Here is a 14,875-nt window from a genome sequence, read left to right as displayed (position 1 = left end):
CCTTATAAAAACGCAGATTCATGAATGTGAGAATTGTGATATGCAGGTCGTTTGACCAGAGAAGCCCATTTCTAATTGGAGCTGAACAAATGTCTTCTCTCCTGCTCCCTTGGCCTTGGGCCTCCTTTCCACCTCTGCTTTTGTTCTCATTTCTTCCTTTGCCACTGCTCCTTCTTGGCTCCCTGTCTTCCCGCTTGAACTCTCCAACCATTCTCCAACCCATTCCTCATCCTCCCATGTGGCAGGTCTATGACACCCAGCTGGAGAATGTGGAGGCCTTTGAGGGTTTGTCTGACTTCTGCAACACCTTTAAGCTGTACCGGGGCAAGACTCAGGAGGAGATGGAGGACCCATCTGTCATTGGGGAGTTTAAGGTAATTCCTTAAGGGCTCATCCCTAACCCAGGTGAGACTGAGGTGTCAGCAGTACATGAGGAAGGGAGAGATGTGGTGATTACACTTGGTGTCGAGGTGCTGCTGCTTGTGACCAGGTGACCAGGTGAGTGATGGAGATGCTGGTGACAGGATGGTGCTGGGCTGGGGATTCTCTGTGGTGACAACTGTAGTGGGGAGGAGTGTAATGATCATAATGGTGATTATTTTGGTGACAGTGATGACCAAAGTTAATCCCTTTTTCTTCTCAGGGCCTCTTCAAAATTTACCCCCTCCCAGAAGACCCGGCCATTCCTTTGCCTCCAAGACAGTTCCACCAGCTGGCTGTCCAGGGACCCCAGGAGTGCTTGGTCCGGGTCTACATTGTCCGTGCATTTGGACTGCAACCCAAGGACCCCAATGGGAAGGTAACGTTTCTAGAGTCCTCACTTTCAGCAGGAAAGTGGGTGTGGGTGCAGATTGCCTGTGGGATCTTGCAGCAAGCTGGGGAGATCAGACTGAAGTCCAAACTTAACATGGTACTGGATGGAGTTCCATCAAGACTGAGTGCTTCAGGAGGCCAGTGAAGGCTGATGCTGGTGGAGGACTTTGAATAAATGAAAGTTTTCAAAAGGGCTCTCAAGGATAGACAGAGTTTTGTTAGGCTTGAGGGGGAAGAAACAGCATTTTCAGAGAAGTTGAAGCATACGTAGTGTTTGAGAGAAGGCTACTTCCTTGATGAATAGAGCAAGGGTGGCTGTAAGGCTAAGTAATGGTGAAGGTTTAGGTAGGGACTGGACTTGTAGGGCTTTTGCTGGTGGATAGGAGAGAGGGAGGGGCAGGATTAGAAAGTCTGCTGTGCTCAGCCATGGTGGAGCCAAACAACAGGAAAATCCAGTAAGACTCATTCCATCTTTCTTCACAGCTCTGACATTTTGTTCATCATGGACCACTGGCATTGGTTTACATTTTTAAAATGTTTCATTGAAACACTGCCTTGATTACTGAGCTTTTTGATTCTTCCTTACATGTTGTGCTGAGGCCAGGGTCTCAGCTCTGTTTGCCTAGTTCTGGCCCAGAATTGGAAGAGGGGGCTTTGAAAGAAGGGAGGAGTATGCAGTTACCTGGGAAGTGGTGGGAGTGGAGGAGAAAAAGAAGAGGTGGGATGGGGGCTGTTGTTGTTTGGAGGTACCAAGTGAGGGCACTTTCTTTGTTTCTTTTTATTTAAGATTTATTTTATTTTTATTGGAAAGTCAGAAACACAGAGAGAAGGAGAGATAGAGAGAAAGATTTCCATCTATTGATTAACCCCCAAGTGGCCACAATGGCTGGAGCTGAACTGATTTGAAGCCAGGAGCCAGGAGCCTCTTCTGGGTCTCCCACGTGGGTGCAAGCTCCCAAGACTTGGGCCATCCTTGACTGCCTTCTGAGGCCACAACAGGGAGCTGGATGGGAAGTGGAACTGGTGCCTATATGGGATCCTGGTGCATGCAAAGCAAGGACTTTAGCCGCTAGGCTACCATGCCAAGCCCGAGGGCACTTTCTTTGCAGACATAGCATTTGCCCCCAAAGGGGTGGACAGAGGCTGGCAGTGACCCCTACAGTGCTGAATTTCAGAGTTAAATGGAGTGGTCCTCAGCCTAAGCCCCACTGGTGGCTTCCAAGAAGTGGGTGTGGCCAGTGTGTTGGTTCACATGGGTAGGTTTGTAACCCTTTGGTCTTCTCAGTGCCAGCCTAGCCCTTCTTCCTTTCCAGTCCCAGCTGCTCCTGGAAGCAGGTTGATAGTTCCCAGGAAGAATAGCAATAGGCAAGTTGAGTACAATCTGACTGTCTCTTTGCCTGTCCACTGGCAGCAATGTTTTAGAGGACTAGCCTAGCCTGCCACACATATAATACAGACTGGTGCTGCTGAGAGTAGAGGCCCGCCCCCACCCTCACTCTCATTCCCATTGCTGCAGCTGAGGGTAGAAGACCGTGCCAGGGATGATGTTGTGTGGTGCAGTGTCATACATAGGGCGAGGCTCCTGGCTGGCAGAACACAGAGCACATGACGGCGCCCTGCTGGCCTCCTCACCCTGTTGGGAACAGGGAACTGCATGATGGAGGACCCAAGGATGTGTTGGGAGAGTGGTTTCACTTACACATCTTCGTTTCCTTCCACAGTGTGATCCTTATGTCAAGATCTCCATAGGGAAGAAATCGGTGAGCGACCAGGACAACTACATCCCCTGCACCTTGGAGCCTGTATTTGGAAAGTAATTTGGAGACAGCTTGGGTCTTGGGAGGGAGGAGCCATGTGGACAGGCAACATGGTTCTCTCGGGGAGATGTGGCTGCTTCAGCCACTGCTCCTGGTGCGCTAAAGGTTTAAGTTAAACTCCAACATTTGCATCTAAGACCAGGAGTCTACATGGTAGCTCAGAGGAGGCAGTTGCTAATTTCTTTTCTTTTCTTTTTTTTTTTTTCCTGAACTTTTCTTTGGAATTACTTCGTGTTTACAGAAATGTTAGAGGCAGCACAGCTTTCACCCAATTTCCTCCATTGTTAGGATCTTACCTAACCACGGCACATTCGTTAAAATGAAGAATTTGGCAGTGGTATGTTACCGCTAATTAAGCTCCAGGCTTTCTGTTAGGATCTCAGCTTTCCCACTCACATCTTTCTACTGCCCTAGGATGCCGTCCAGGGAACTGCACTGCATTCAGTCATTGCTTTGCTATAGCTTCCCATGTGTGTTCACAGTGGATAGCTAAGAAAGAAGGTAGACGGAGATAGTAGAAGGATCATGAAGGTGAAAAACAGGGAAAGGAAGTCGCCCGGGGTAAGCTGGTGGCTGCTTCTCTGGCACTCACAGAACCACATCTGCTGTTGTGATATCATCAAAGAACAGAGAATTTATTACCAAGGTCTGTTGTGTTCCTTTTGGTCACTCTGACCTGAAGCCAGGGCCCACCATCCTGGCTGGGGATGGGCCACCACCAAGCTGGAGTTGTTGGAGGTAAATTGGTGGGTGACAGAGGGAACCTCTGTTCCGTGAGCATCAGGGGCTTGTGGGTGTGGGATGCAGGACCAGGTTTGACCCATAATGGGAGAGGATGTCAGAGCCAGGCAGAAGAGGGAATGAGTACAGAACCCTCTCCCCACCCTGAGCCTGTTTCCGTCACCCCAAACCATGGCCAGGCTGGTCTGCCTGGTGCTGTAAGTCTCCCGCTCATCACAGCTGAGACTGTCATTCTGCAGCCCATGGGTTGCACAAGCACAACTCATGAGACACACTCAAAACCTGACTTGTGGTCATGTGCCAGGACCTGCATGTGTGTTGAGGCAGGCAGACAGCTGTTCTGCTTGCTTTCCACTCAGCTGCCTTCAGTTGCAAAGCAAGATTCTCAGAGATGGAAGCCCAGAGCCCATCCACATGTAACTATGAGCAACTGGGCAACTACAGGAGAGAATTCTACTGGACAAAAGGTTGCCCAGCCAGGTCCTTTGTCACTGACCGTGTGGAGGGAAGGAGATGCTGCTTGTCCCCCATGCCCCACCTGGTTGGACACCAAGATCTGTGACTCCTGTTGTAGGGCCCAGGTTGAGGGAGTTCCTGCTGGAGAAGGAAGGGCCATCTCATGTGATGACTGCCCATCACCTAAGCACTCTCTGAATGTTGGATGCTTCAAGCCAGTTTGTCTTTTTGTGGGTACTTCCCAGAGATTCCCTTTGGAGGTCTTTCACTGCACCTCCTGTGCTGTGGGGACTGCTGCTTCCCCTTAGCTGGATATCCGGGCCCCTGGATCATGGGTGTTTCTCCCTATAGAATGGAGCTCATGGAGATCCCTTGGGCAGGAGCTGTGGCAGATGCCATTTGACTCACCATGGCCCCTCTCTTCCACATAAGACACGTGTGTTGTTTTCTGAACAGCTGTGAACCTGGAACCTCTTCTCCTCTTTGCCATAAGCCACATTGGCTATCTTGAGCACTAGGGTGTCACAGCAAATGCTTTCATTTAAATGTCTTGCTGAAGTTTCTTCTTTCTTGCTGTGGTGTATCAGGCAGGCACCCCCAGCCCAGTAGATAGGGAAATCTCAGGTAAATGTATGTACACACAGGCAAGTACACTCAGTCATGCTCAGCAAAGTTCAAGGCTCAAGTGCTGAGTGTGGGTGGATCGTTTGAAGGCCTCAGGACCCCTGAGGAGGGTGGACTCACTGTGATGGCTTTGGGCACCTGTCCTTGCCCTGCCCACCTCCTTTGCATCCCCACTGTGTCTGGGGACCTCAGGAGTGGCGGTTTGTGTGTGTGTGTGTGTGTGTGTGTCCCCTGACCGGTGCTCCTCCCGCAGGATGTTTGAGCTGACCTGCACCCTGCCCCTGGAGAAGGACCTGAAGATCACCCTGTATGACTATGACCTCCTCTCCAAGGATGAGAAGATTGGGGAGACGGTCATTGACCTGGAGAACAGGCTGCTGTCTAAGTTTGGGGCTCGCTGCGGCCTCCCACAGACCTACTGCATGTATGTGTGTGAACTGGCTGCTCTCATCTCCCGAGCACTTGTAGTGAGCCACTCTCCGACTCCATGGCAGGGTTTATTCCCACTCCACAGATGGGGTAACTGGGACTGTGAATCTGGCCGCTGCTTATGTAAAAACTGGTTATGATCCAACATCCTTTAATGCAACACTGAGGCCTGAGGAGGGTTGGGCCCCTACAGGGAGAGTAGGAAGGAAGAGAGACCTGGAGGAGGACACTTGGGCACTGTGTGATTCATCTAGGGTCTGTGTGGGTTAGAATCTCCCGTTTTGGAAATTGAAAACATCCCAGTTCAATTTTGCATGCCTTAGACAGGTCCTTTATCCCCAGGCCTCAGTTTCTTTGTCTATAAAATGAGAATACCTAGTCAGGACACACAACCCCCCATAAATGTGAAGGGTGGGTGAGGCCGTGCATGAGTCCCAGGACATTGCATGCCCTTGTGCTCCCACACAAGCATCCTTTGGAGTGTTTTCATCTTTGTCTTGTGCTTGGGCCTCAGCTCTGGACCAAACCAGTGGAGGGATCAGCTCCGCCCCTCCCAGCTCCTGCACCTCTTCTGCCAGCAGCACAGAGTCAAGGCCCCCGTGTACTGGACAGACCGTGTGGCATTTCAGGATAAGGAGTACACTCTGGAGGAGATAGGTGAGCTGGCACAAGGCCCCACACTGTGCTGGGCTCTTGCTCCCTGTTTTTCACAGGCCTACTTGTGTCACTGGGCCATGCAGACACACTTCATGTTGGCAAGCTTGTGATGGATCTTTTCTGACATGGTTCACGTAGGCTACACTTGCTTAACCGCCTTCTTCCTCTGGGGCCTCATTCCTGTTGTGATGGATGATGCGAGTCTAGAAAGTCTGTATTGATATGCACAGGCACACCTGAATTGCATGTACCCATGTGTGGGTTTGTGTGTGTGCGTACATGCCAATGAATACCCCCCTACATCCACAGACACTCAAAGCTTCTGACATAAGCTCTCCAAGTTCATATTGCTAAGCAGCCAGGCTTCTTAGGGTGGGGACCTCTCGAGATATTCCCAGCTGAGATCCATCCTGCCTTAAGGAGCTGTGCTGGGGAACGGAAGAGGGTGCCCATGTCTAGTTGGTTGCCTTTGCTAAGTGAGCATGGGGACCCCGTCTGTAAAGGGGAGAGTAGCAGCACTGAGCTTTCAGGGTCCTGAAGGTGATTAAGGTGTCAGTGGGTAGCTATGAGGCACAATGTCTGCATGTGGCCCCCACTCCACATTGTCATTGCTGTTTCAGCCACTGATGCTTGCAGGGCGACTTCCATGTGCCAGAGAGAGAGTGTGGCATTGAGATGCTAGTCCTAGGGCTCCCAGCTGGCAGCAGTTGGGGTGGGGGTGGGCTTACCTAGGCAAGAAGGACTGATGTTGGTGGAAAAGAGGAGGAAGAACTTTCCAGAAGAGGTGTAGTACCAGTGATGGCAGGGAGGAGTTTCTGGTTTTAAGCCAGGATCCTGTGGATAACAAGATTCCCTACAGAAAGCTAGATATGAGGATGAGTCAAGTGTGGCTGAGCTGGGAAGAGGCTGGGGAGTGGTGACCTTCCTGTGCCACTACCCTCCTCTTTGCCATGCAATACCATCATCTCTTACCTTGGCTTGGGTGACCTTTTGTTTCCTCTTTGGACAGAGGCTGGCAGACTCCCAAATCCCCACCTGGGCCCAGCACAGGAGCGTCTGGCCTTACACATCCTCCAGCAGCAGGGCCTGGTTCCAGAGCATGTGGAGACACGGCCCCTCTACAGCCCTCTGCAGCCGGACATTGAGCAGGTGGGATCCCGATTCCCTGGCTCCAGAGTCCCTGCACCCCAGGAAGACCCACCTAGAGGACAATGTAGAAGGCAGAAGGGTCAGCGGTGGCTTGTGGATCTGGCCGTCTCCACTGTGGCTTACTGTCAGAGGTGGAGTGGGCAGCACTGTGTATGTGGAAGAGGTCTACAGGGCCTGGCCACCCTGCTTATTGCCGGGACCTGGATGCAAGCCTGAGAACCTCCTGCACCCTCTTGTGGTCTGGGCTTCTGACTTCCCTGCACAGCTGGCTGAGATCTGGACTCAGGAGCTCCTTGCTCCATTATTATTGGTCAGCCTCAGCTGGCCAAGCCTGTGCTGGTCCAATGAGGCATTTCAGCTAGGGTGGCTGGGAGGAAATAGCCAGGGGACTCCAAGAGCCGCTGTCTGGGAGGGGCAGGAGAATCCTCCCCTGCAGAGAGAGCAAGTAAGCACAGGGATGGCAGCTTGAGAATGCTTCTTGGAGAAGGAGGGAACTAGGGTTGAGTTGAGGAGGAGAGATTTCAGTCCAATTGAAGGCTGGGGGGAACCGTGGAGATGTCAACAAGGGGCAGGGACCAATAGCCCTACTGTTTGAGCTGTGTGCTCCCTGCCCCATGTGACCTGATGCCCAGCCTCCCATGGCCCACGGCGTTGAAACTCCAGTTCTTTCATCCTCTAGATCTACTACTGTGCCATCTCTTCAGCATTCTACTCCTTCTTTAAGACAGGGATGAGGCTTATACTTGGCCTGCTGGGGTGGGTGCTGAGGCCAGAGGCCCATGGGACAGGGCAGTAACTTCTGCAGCTGGCCCTACAATTCCACATCTGGGGCTTCAGGATCCAGTTCTCTCTGTGCCAAGCCACTCGGCTAAGGCAGGTACTTGATAATAGCTGTTTGGATGAAGCGGGGAGAGAGGTAACACCATCCATGTTTCCACAGGGGAGGCTGCAGATGTGGATAGACCTGTTTCCCAAGGCTCTGGGACGGCCTGGACCTCCCTTCAACATCACCCCTCGGAGAGCCAAAAGGTGACCTCCCAGATACAGGCACTGAGCTGAGGTGGGGTGGCAGCTGTAGCCAGCTCTGGGTGGGGCCACGCTTTGGGCCAGTGTCTATGGGAGTCCAGGCAGCTATGGGCTGGTTAGATGTCCAGCTGGGAATGCATTACATGTCTTATTGGGTGAGCTGGCTACTTTGCTTTCTGTAGAGCCCCCACCTTTGGCAGATCTGAGCCGTGTGGTGATTTTTATGTTCCCCAGATTCTTCCTGCGTTGCATTATCTGGAACACCAAAGATGTGATCCTGGACGATTTCAGCATCACTGGGGAGAAGATGAGTGACATTTATGTGAAAGGGTAGGGGGCCATTGTCCCTGCACCCAGCCCTGCTTGTGGTGTCTTCCCTGCCCCTTGGGGCAAAGGCAGGGTGGGAGGAATGGAATACAGCCAGGCAACTGGGGATAAGGAAGAGGGAATGGCAGGCTCCAGAGGAGGCTTCCAGGGTGGTCCTTCCTTTAGGAGATCTCTCCTTGTCCACTCACCACGGGGTTGGGCTAACAGGAGTTTTGCAAGCCACTGGGCGCAGCCAAGTTGTCAAGATTCATGGGGCCATTTGAATCCTGAGGAGGGTTCAGAGGGCTGGGATTGCCACATGATTTCCCTGGCTTGTTTGGCTGGTTTGGGCATGTCCTAGGGTGGCAGTGGCCCTGAGCTGCAGTCTCTAAAACCCTGACTATGTAGCTGGATGGTCGGTTTCGAGGAGCACAAGCAGAAGACGGATGTGCACTACCGCTCGCTTGGCGGCGAGGGCAACTTCAACTGGAGGTTCATCTTCCCCTTTGACTATCTGCCGGCTGAGCAGGTCTGCACCATCGCTAAGAAGGTCAGTGGTGTCCTATAGCTAGGGACACCTATACCGGGGACTTCTGACATCAGCCAGCATGATTCAGCCCCCATGTAACCACCTGGCCATTGTCCAACAGGTCACTACTGTCCCACTACCATACAACATCATGCTAGTATTGCCACTATCCCCACTACTTGGCCCTATCTTTGTTGACACTCTCACTTTCCCATCCCCGTGGCCACTGTCATCATTGCTCCTCTGTTTTTCCTCTCTTCCTCATCTTTACAAACAGCAGCACTGTGGTCACTCAAGGTCCCCACAGGGCACAGCTGTCGTGTGCAGCTGAGTCCTCCATCACTGCCTTCAAAGCAAACAGCAGGGGAGGGTCCTGCTGTCTGAGTGGGAGGAGTGGGAGCCCTGGCCTGGCCAACAAAGGGGCATGGCAGATTTCCAAAGGGGTTGGACCTGTCCAAAAGTGGCTACACCTTGCTCTACCTCTTTTGTTATTTCTTTGGTGTCCATGGTCATCATCTCAGTTGGAAGTTACTGAGTGGTCCCCAGGCCCTCAAGGCCTGAAGCTGTTGTCCCCTTTTCAGTCTAGGCTGAAAGCGCCTGGGGAGGACTGTGGCATCAGCCAGTGGGTAGAGGTAGAATTAGGGACTTGAGTTGGTGTGTGATCATGTACTCTAGGCTGTTGGCTCATTTGTGAAGTGGGCAGAATAGATTCCAGAGCAGCAATTTGGGAAGACCAGGCCAAGCTGACTAGAGGTACAGGGCTTTGCTAGAACTCCTGAGCATCCACCTGGTGGGGCAGCCTTGTTCAAGGGAGCCAGTGACTCTCTAATGCTCAGGTTTGTCTTACAAGGTGGCTGACTCACAGCTTCAGATCTGGAGGTTTCTGTGCCTGTCCTCTTGCTCCTGGCTGGCTGAGTGGCTTAGATAGGGACGCACATGATGTCCTTGGGCTGCCTGGCTTTGCCTAACGCCTCAACTTGTCCTCTGCTTGACCTTCCCAGTCCTCCACTAGGGGTTCTGTGACACGCTCTGAACCCAGCAGGTGTAAAAACGCGATTCATACAAGATTCAACAGGTTCTCTCACCTTGCCGCTGAGGACCTGCCAGATGATGGGACTCAGTCAAGTGTTCGGTGAGGTCAGGGAGAACCAGCCTGTTTGTGGCTTTAGCCATGACTGCATTACTCGATGCCTCTGCCTGCCATGAGCCTGTTTCCAAAACAGAGCAACTGTTGCATCTACTGGAGAACTCCATGATGGGCAGGCGCTCCTTGTTGCTTCTACCGTGGGGGCCAGAAGTGGAGAAAGGAGGGCCAGCCATCTTGCAGGTGCTGCTAGTCGGGGGGCGGGGGTGGGCACTGAGTCCTGTATAGAATCAGGGCATGGGTGGGGAGGCAGCTGAGACATGCAGGTGAAGCTGGGACAGCCCTTCCTGGAGACAGGCAGGGAAGTGGCAAGAGGAGCTGTGTTTCTCTATGAGATACGTACAGCTAAAGCAGGTGACTGCAGATGAATGAAAAGGCTGAAAACAGAGAGGGAGGGGGGAAGGAAAGAGAGGGCAAAGGAGGGAGAAGGGCTCAGTGTCCGGCTGGTTGCTGATTAGGCATTTGGTGTGACTTCATTCTGGCCCTGGTAGGTTTTGTCTCTGGCCTGCAGGTCTTGGGTAGGCAGAGGATAGCAGAGCCGACTGGGCGCTGGGGGGTCGAGAGGCTTTGAGACTGGTTGATCTGACTGGGCATGGGGGAAGCAGAGAAGAGCATACCTGGGGTGGGGGCAGGAGAGGAGGTAGCAAGGAGGTGGTAGAGAAACAGCAAGAGCCCAGGTGGTTCTGGAGTGGGCTAGGAGGGTGGAGGGACTGGCGGACCGCTGTGTGGAGAAAGGATCCTGAGGAAGCAGGTGGAGCCGCGTGCACGACAAGGCACCAATTAGTTGGCCTGGGCTACAGGACCCAGTCTGGAGTGGGGTCAGTACGCTGCCTCTGGGCTCCCCAGACCTGCCACAGAACCAGCCTGCTGCCATGGGGCTCAGGGCCTCTGGCAGGCAGGCCCTCCAGGGACCCCATTAACCAGACGAGACTGTCGTAAAACACAAGGTCTCCTTTCATCCGGCTGCTTTGAACCATCACTGGTTGCCCTGGCCAGCTCCCCACCTGGAACCCAGCACACCCACTGGGGCCTGCCTGCGTGTCAGGCACCCACCCTGCAAATAAACAGCTAGTAAAAGGGCCCAGGCTGGGAGTGTAATGAGCGCCGGGGACCTGGGGGCTTGTTCCCCAGATTGGAGCCACGGTCCAGCTGCTCCCACCAGGGGCTGTTTGAACCTCTAGCTCATTACTGAACCCATAAACCAGGCTGGCCAGAGGAGCAGAGGCCGCTGGCGGCCCATGCAGGCGGGTCTGTGGAGCTGCCCATAAAAGCTTGCCAGAGGAGGGAAGCACCTGTGGGAGGGCTGGGGCCCGGAAAGGGGAGGGGGGTGATAGGCACCAGACACAGGCTGGGGCCAAGGGGCCAGCTGGGGCCCCAAAATAGCAGTACAGACTGTGGCTAGGTACTTTATACAGTGACCATTCCTCATTGGGCAAGGGTCACATCTTTGGCTCAGAAGCTTGGTGGCAGCCAGGGCCAGACTGTGTTTTATCAGACATCCCAGGCTACACAAATCACAGTTGGGGGATCCCCCTCCTCTGTCCCCCAAGACTTGGGTGTCAGCCCCTGCTGTAACATGGCCTCCCACTGCATGCAGCATGCAAGGCAGCTAGAATGTTTTCTTGGCTCTACCACCTGTTCTGGTGAAGCTGGAGAGACCACAGAGAACAAGCTGCTGTAAGGAGGAGGAATGAAAAGGCCCACTCAGAGACAGTCCTATAGGTTGAGTATAGCTGGACCCAGAGCCAGCCCAGGTCTACACCCTGGAGCTGATGCCTGAGGTCTTTAGGGAACAAACTCAAGCTGCTATTGCCCCCAGGCAGAGCTGGAGGGAGGGTCTGGGATTGTGAAGGCATGGGGGTTTCCCAGTCTTTAACTTTGCCTGGAGCTACCACTTGGAGGTGAGCATAAGGTGGGGTGGTGAGGAGGACCTGGGTCCTGGGTCCCTGCCAGCTCCTACAGCTGAGGACAGCCCTCTGGGGATATGCATGGTTGGATAGAGACCTTCAGGTTTCTCAGCCAGCCCATCTTGGCCTCACGATCTCACCAGCAGGATTTTGGAACCTGATTGCTTAGGTTAGAATCCCATCTGGCCACTTTCTGTCCTGTGACCTTGGGTGAGATAAGTTGCTTGCTTTGGTCTCCTTAACTACAAAGGTAGTATCTCCTTCACAGACGGATGGAAGGAAAAAAGAGTTTGTGTGATGGAAGGTTGGTATGTAGGAAGGGTAAGATTTAGTGTCATCATTCACTGACTGTGGCCAATTACTGTTTGATCTTCTGTGAGATAGGAGTGATGACCTTGACTCACAGGGTCAGGTGAATCCGAGGAGCCCTCTTACCAGAAGTAGGGCCACCTGACACCTCTTGCACCTTGTACTTAGCCTCCTAGAATGTGCCTTTCCAAGTCTTTCCTCTGGAGCCTGGCTCTGGCAAGACCCCAGTGCCGGGGGCCTTCCAGTCCCAAAAGGCCTCCTGCCTCACTCTGACCTCAGCTCTGCTTCTGCCTTCTCTGTTCTTTCTCTGTCAGGATGCCTTCTGGAGACTGGACAAGACTGAGAGCAAAATCCCCGCTCGAGTGGTGTTCCAGATCTGGGACAATGACAAGTTCTCCTTCGATGACTTCCTGGGTGAGCTGTGTCTCTAAGTCAGTCCTGTGCTTCATGCTGGTGTGCATCTGTGTGTGCATGCACATGTGTACATGTTTATAGGGAGTTGTGCACGTGTGTGCATGCATGCGCGTACGCCCGCACGCGTGTGTGTGTGTGTGTGTGTGTGTGTGTGAGAGAGAGAGAGAGAGAGAGAGAGTTCTCTGGCACACCTGGGAAGCCAGGCAGAGGGAACAGTCTTACTGTCTTTAGGGAGCCCAGGGCCACTGAGTTCCCAGCACTGAGTGAAGTCTGTAACAGTGGTTAGGGTGGCACTGGGTGGGCCTTCAGCAGTGGTAGCAGTAGCCCTAAGATTTAAGGAAAAGAGGGGAGAACGGCTGAAGTCAGGGCAGGCCTGTATGAACTGCTGCCTGCTGCTGCCCTCACACTGCACCCCTGCCCCAGTCAGTGAGTGAGGGGCAGGCCATTCTCCATCCTTGTTTGCAAGGGACAGACTCCATGAGGAAATCCAGGCTCCAACCTCCGGCCCCCAAGGCAGGGTCCTAGTGGGAAGGGCTGTGCTAGGGTACCAGGAGCGCTGGGTGGAGGGATTAGGGGACTCAGTGCTCTTGCAAGAGAGGAGGAGGAGGAGGGAGATGTGTCATAGGAGTCCACAGGTGAGGCTGTGATGGGAATAAGCCAGCCTTGCCGTGACTGTGAAGCTTAAAAGTCTGGAGGGTGTGGCCTATTGGGCTTCGGAGAGAAGGGCACCGAGCCAGCATAGAGAAGTCAGGCACAAAGGGCAGGTGCTGTGTGGCTCCCTCCACATATGTGCAATGCCCACAAGAGACAGATCCACAGAGGCAGTCAGAACATTTGTGGTGACCAGCATGGTTGGGCAGTGGGGGAATGGCCACGGACCAGTGACAGGTATGCGTTTTGAGGGGAGGGTGATGAGAATGTTCTAGAATTAGGTGGTAGTAATAATTGCAAAATTGAATCTATTAAAAGCCCCTGATTTGTACACTTTAAATGAGCTAAAGTGGTGAACTTTGTTACCTGAGGTTTACTTGGATAACAATGAAAGCTATGGGGCCCGGCGCAGTGGCGCAGTGGTTAAGGTCCTCGCCTTGCACGCCCAGGATCCCATATGGGCGCTGGTTCTATCCCGGCAGCCCCGCTTCCCTTCCAGCTCCCTGCCTGTGGCCTGGGAAGGCAGTCGAGGATGGCCCAAAGCTTTGGGACCCTGCATCTGCGTGGGAGACCCGGAAGAGGCTCCTGGCTTCAGATCGGCGTAGTATCGGCCTTTGCGCTCACTTAGGGAGTGAATCATCGGATGGAAGATCTTCCTCTCTGTATCTTCTCCTCTCTGTATATCCGCCTTTCCAATAAAAAAAATAATAAAAATAAATCTTAAAAAAAAAAAACAACGAAAGCCATGGAAAAAGGTTATCAGAGCCCCTTCTGCTAGTTCTGGTCTGCTGCTCAGGGGCTTGGTGGCCCTGCAAATGGCCTTGGGTGGCCCCTGGCTGCAGAAAAGTGAGGTCTTTGCTGAGCACTAGGACCCTGGCAGGAGATGCTTCTTGTATTTTTAGATTTAATTATTTGAAAGGCAGAGGGATGGGGGTGAGGGTTGGCATTTTCTCTCCACTGGATTACTTTTCAAATGCTGCAAGGGCTGGGACTGGAGTTGACCAAATCCAGGAGCCAAGAACTCCATCTGGGTCTTCCATGTGGGTGGAGGGGCGTGAGTGCTTGGGCCATCTCTTGCTGCTTTTCCGGGTAATGTCTTGGGGAGCAGCTTGCAGGGGTGGAGGGAAGGACTGCCTGTCTGCTTGAGTGCTTTTCCTGCCCCTCCAGTGCTGTCTGTGCTTCTGACCTGGCCATTGGGCACACACAGAAGTCTAAGAGCTGCTCTAGGGCTTTGAGTGTGTAAAAATGGTGGTACCAAACTTGATGTTTGTTTCTTATTCTGTACATAATTCTTGCAGAAAAACTAGAAAACACAAGTGAACAAGAATCTCACCACTAACATTTTGGCATATATATCTCAGATATGTGAAAGCATGCTTGTGTTATATATATGTAAATTGCATGCACACAGGTACTCATTGACTTGCAGTGGGATCGTATCCTGATATGCCCATTGTGAATTAAAAAGGAATGTAATACCCATAACAATGAGCCTGTTACCTTAGCATAGCCTCCCTTAAACATGCCCAGAACACTCAGGTTACAGTCACCCAACACAAAGCCCAGGACATGTATAATGGAGTGTTCAGTAGTTCTTGCAGTGTATTGAGTATTTTGCATCCAGAAAGCACCGGCCACACAGCTCACAACACAACATCATGTGCTTACTCTCATGGTTGTGTGCCTGCCTATGAGCCGAGGCTTACTGCTGCTGTCCGGCAAGAGTGTTTTGTACTTCATATTGCTAGCCCAGAAATAGAGCAGCATTCAAAACTGAAAGCATCATTTTGATTATATGCCAGTGGCTTTCACACCATCATCCTAAGTAGACCACCCTAGGTAGGGACCATCAGATGTATATGCACAAGGAGATTTCAAGTTAAAAGAAAAATGAAATGAATTA

At 52.6% G+C, this 14,875-nt stretch overlaps 1 protein-coding gene across 14 annotated transcripts in view; it reads left to right on the top strand.

Moving 5' to 3' along the window:
* The window catches only part of DYSF (dysferlin), a 175,226-nt gene that overhangs the window by 149,442 nt on the left and 10,909 nt on the right, over positions 1-14,875 (top strand). For all 14 annotated transcript variants that reach the window (XM_040994027.1, XM_040994023.1, XM_040994025.1 and 11 more), the window contains 10 exons: positions 246-374; positions 644-799; positions 2,535-2,626; positions 4,705-4,875; positions 5,395-5,537; positions 6,547-6,686; positions 7,627-7,715; positions 7,947-8,042; positions 8,427-8,568; positions 12,222-12,321. In XM_040994027.1, the coding sequence (XP_040849961.1) occupies positions 246-374; positions 644-799; positions 2,535-2,626; positions 4,705-4,875; positions 5,395-5,537; positions 6,547-6,686; positions 7,627-7,715; positions 7,947-8,042; positions 8,427-8,568; positions 12,222-12,321 (1,258 nt within the window). The remainder of the gene's footprint in view (positions 1-245; positions 375-643; positions 800-2,534; positions 2,627-4,704; positions 4,876-5,394; positions 5,538-6,546; positions 6,687-7,626; positions 7,716-7,946; positions 8,043-8,426; positions 8,569-12,221; positions 12,322-14,875) is intronic.

The sequence above is a fragment of the Ochotona curzoniae genome, unplaced genomic scaffold, assembly GCF_017591425.1.
Source record: "Ochotona curzoniae isolate NIBS_2020 unplaced genomic scaffold, NIBS_Ocur_1.0 contig_883, whole genome shotgun sequence".
NCBI lineage: Eukaryota > Metazoa > Chordata > Mammalia > Lagomorpha > Ochotonidae > Ochotona > Ochotona curzoniae.
This window is presented reverse-complemented; position numbering and strand designations above follow the sequence as displayed.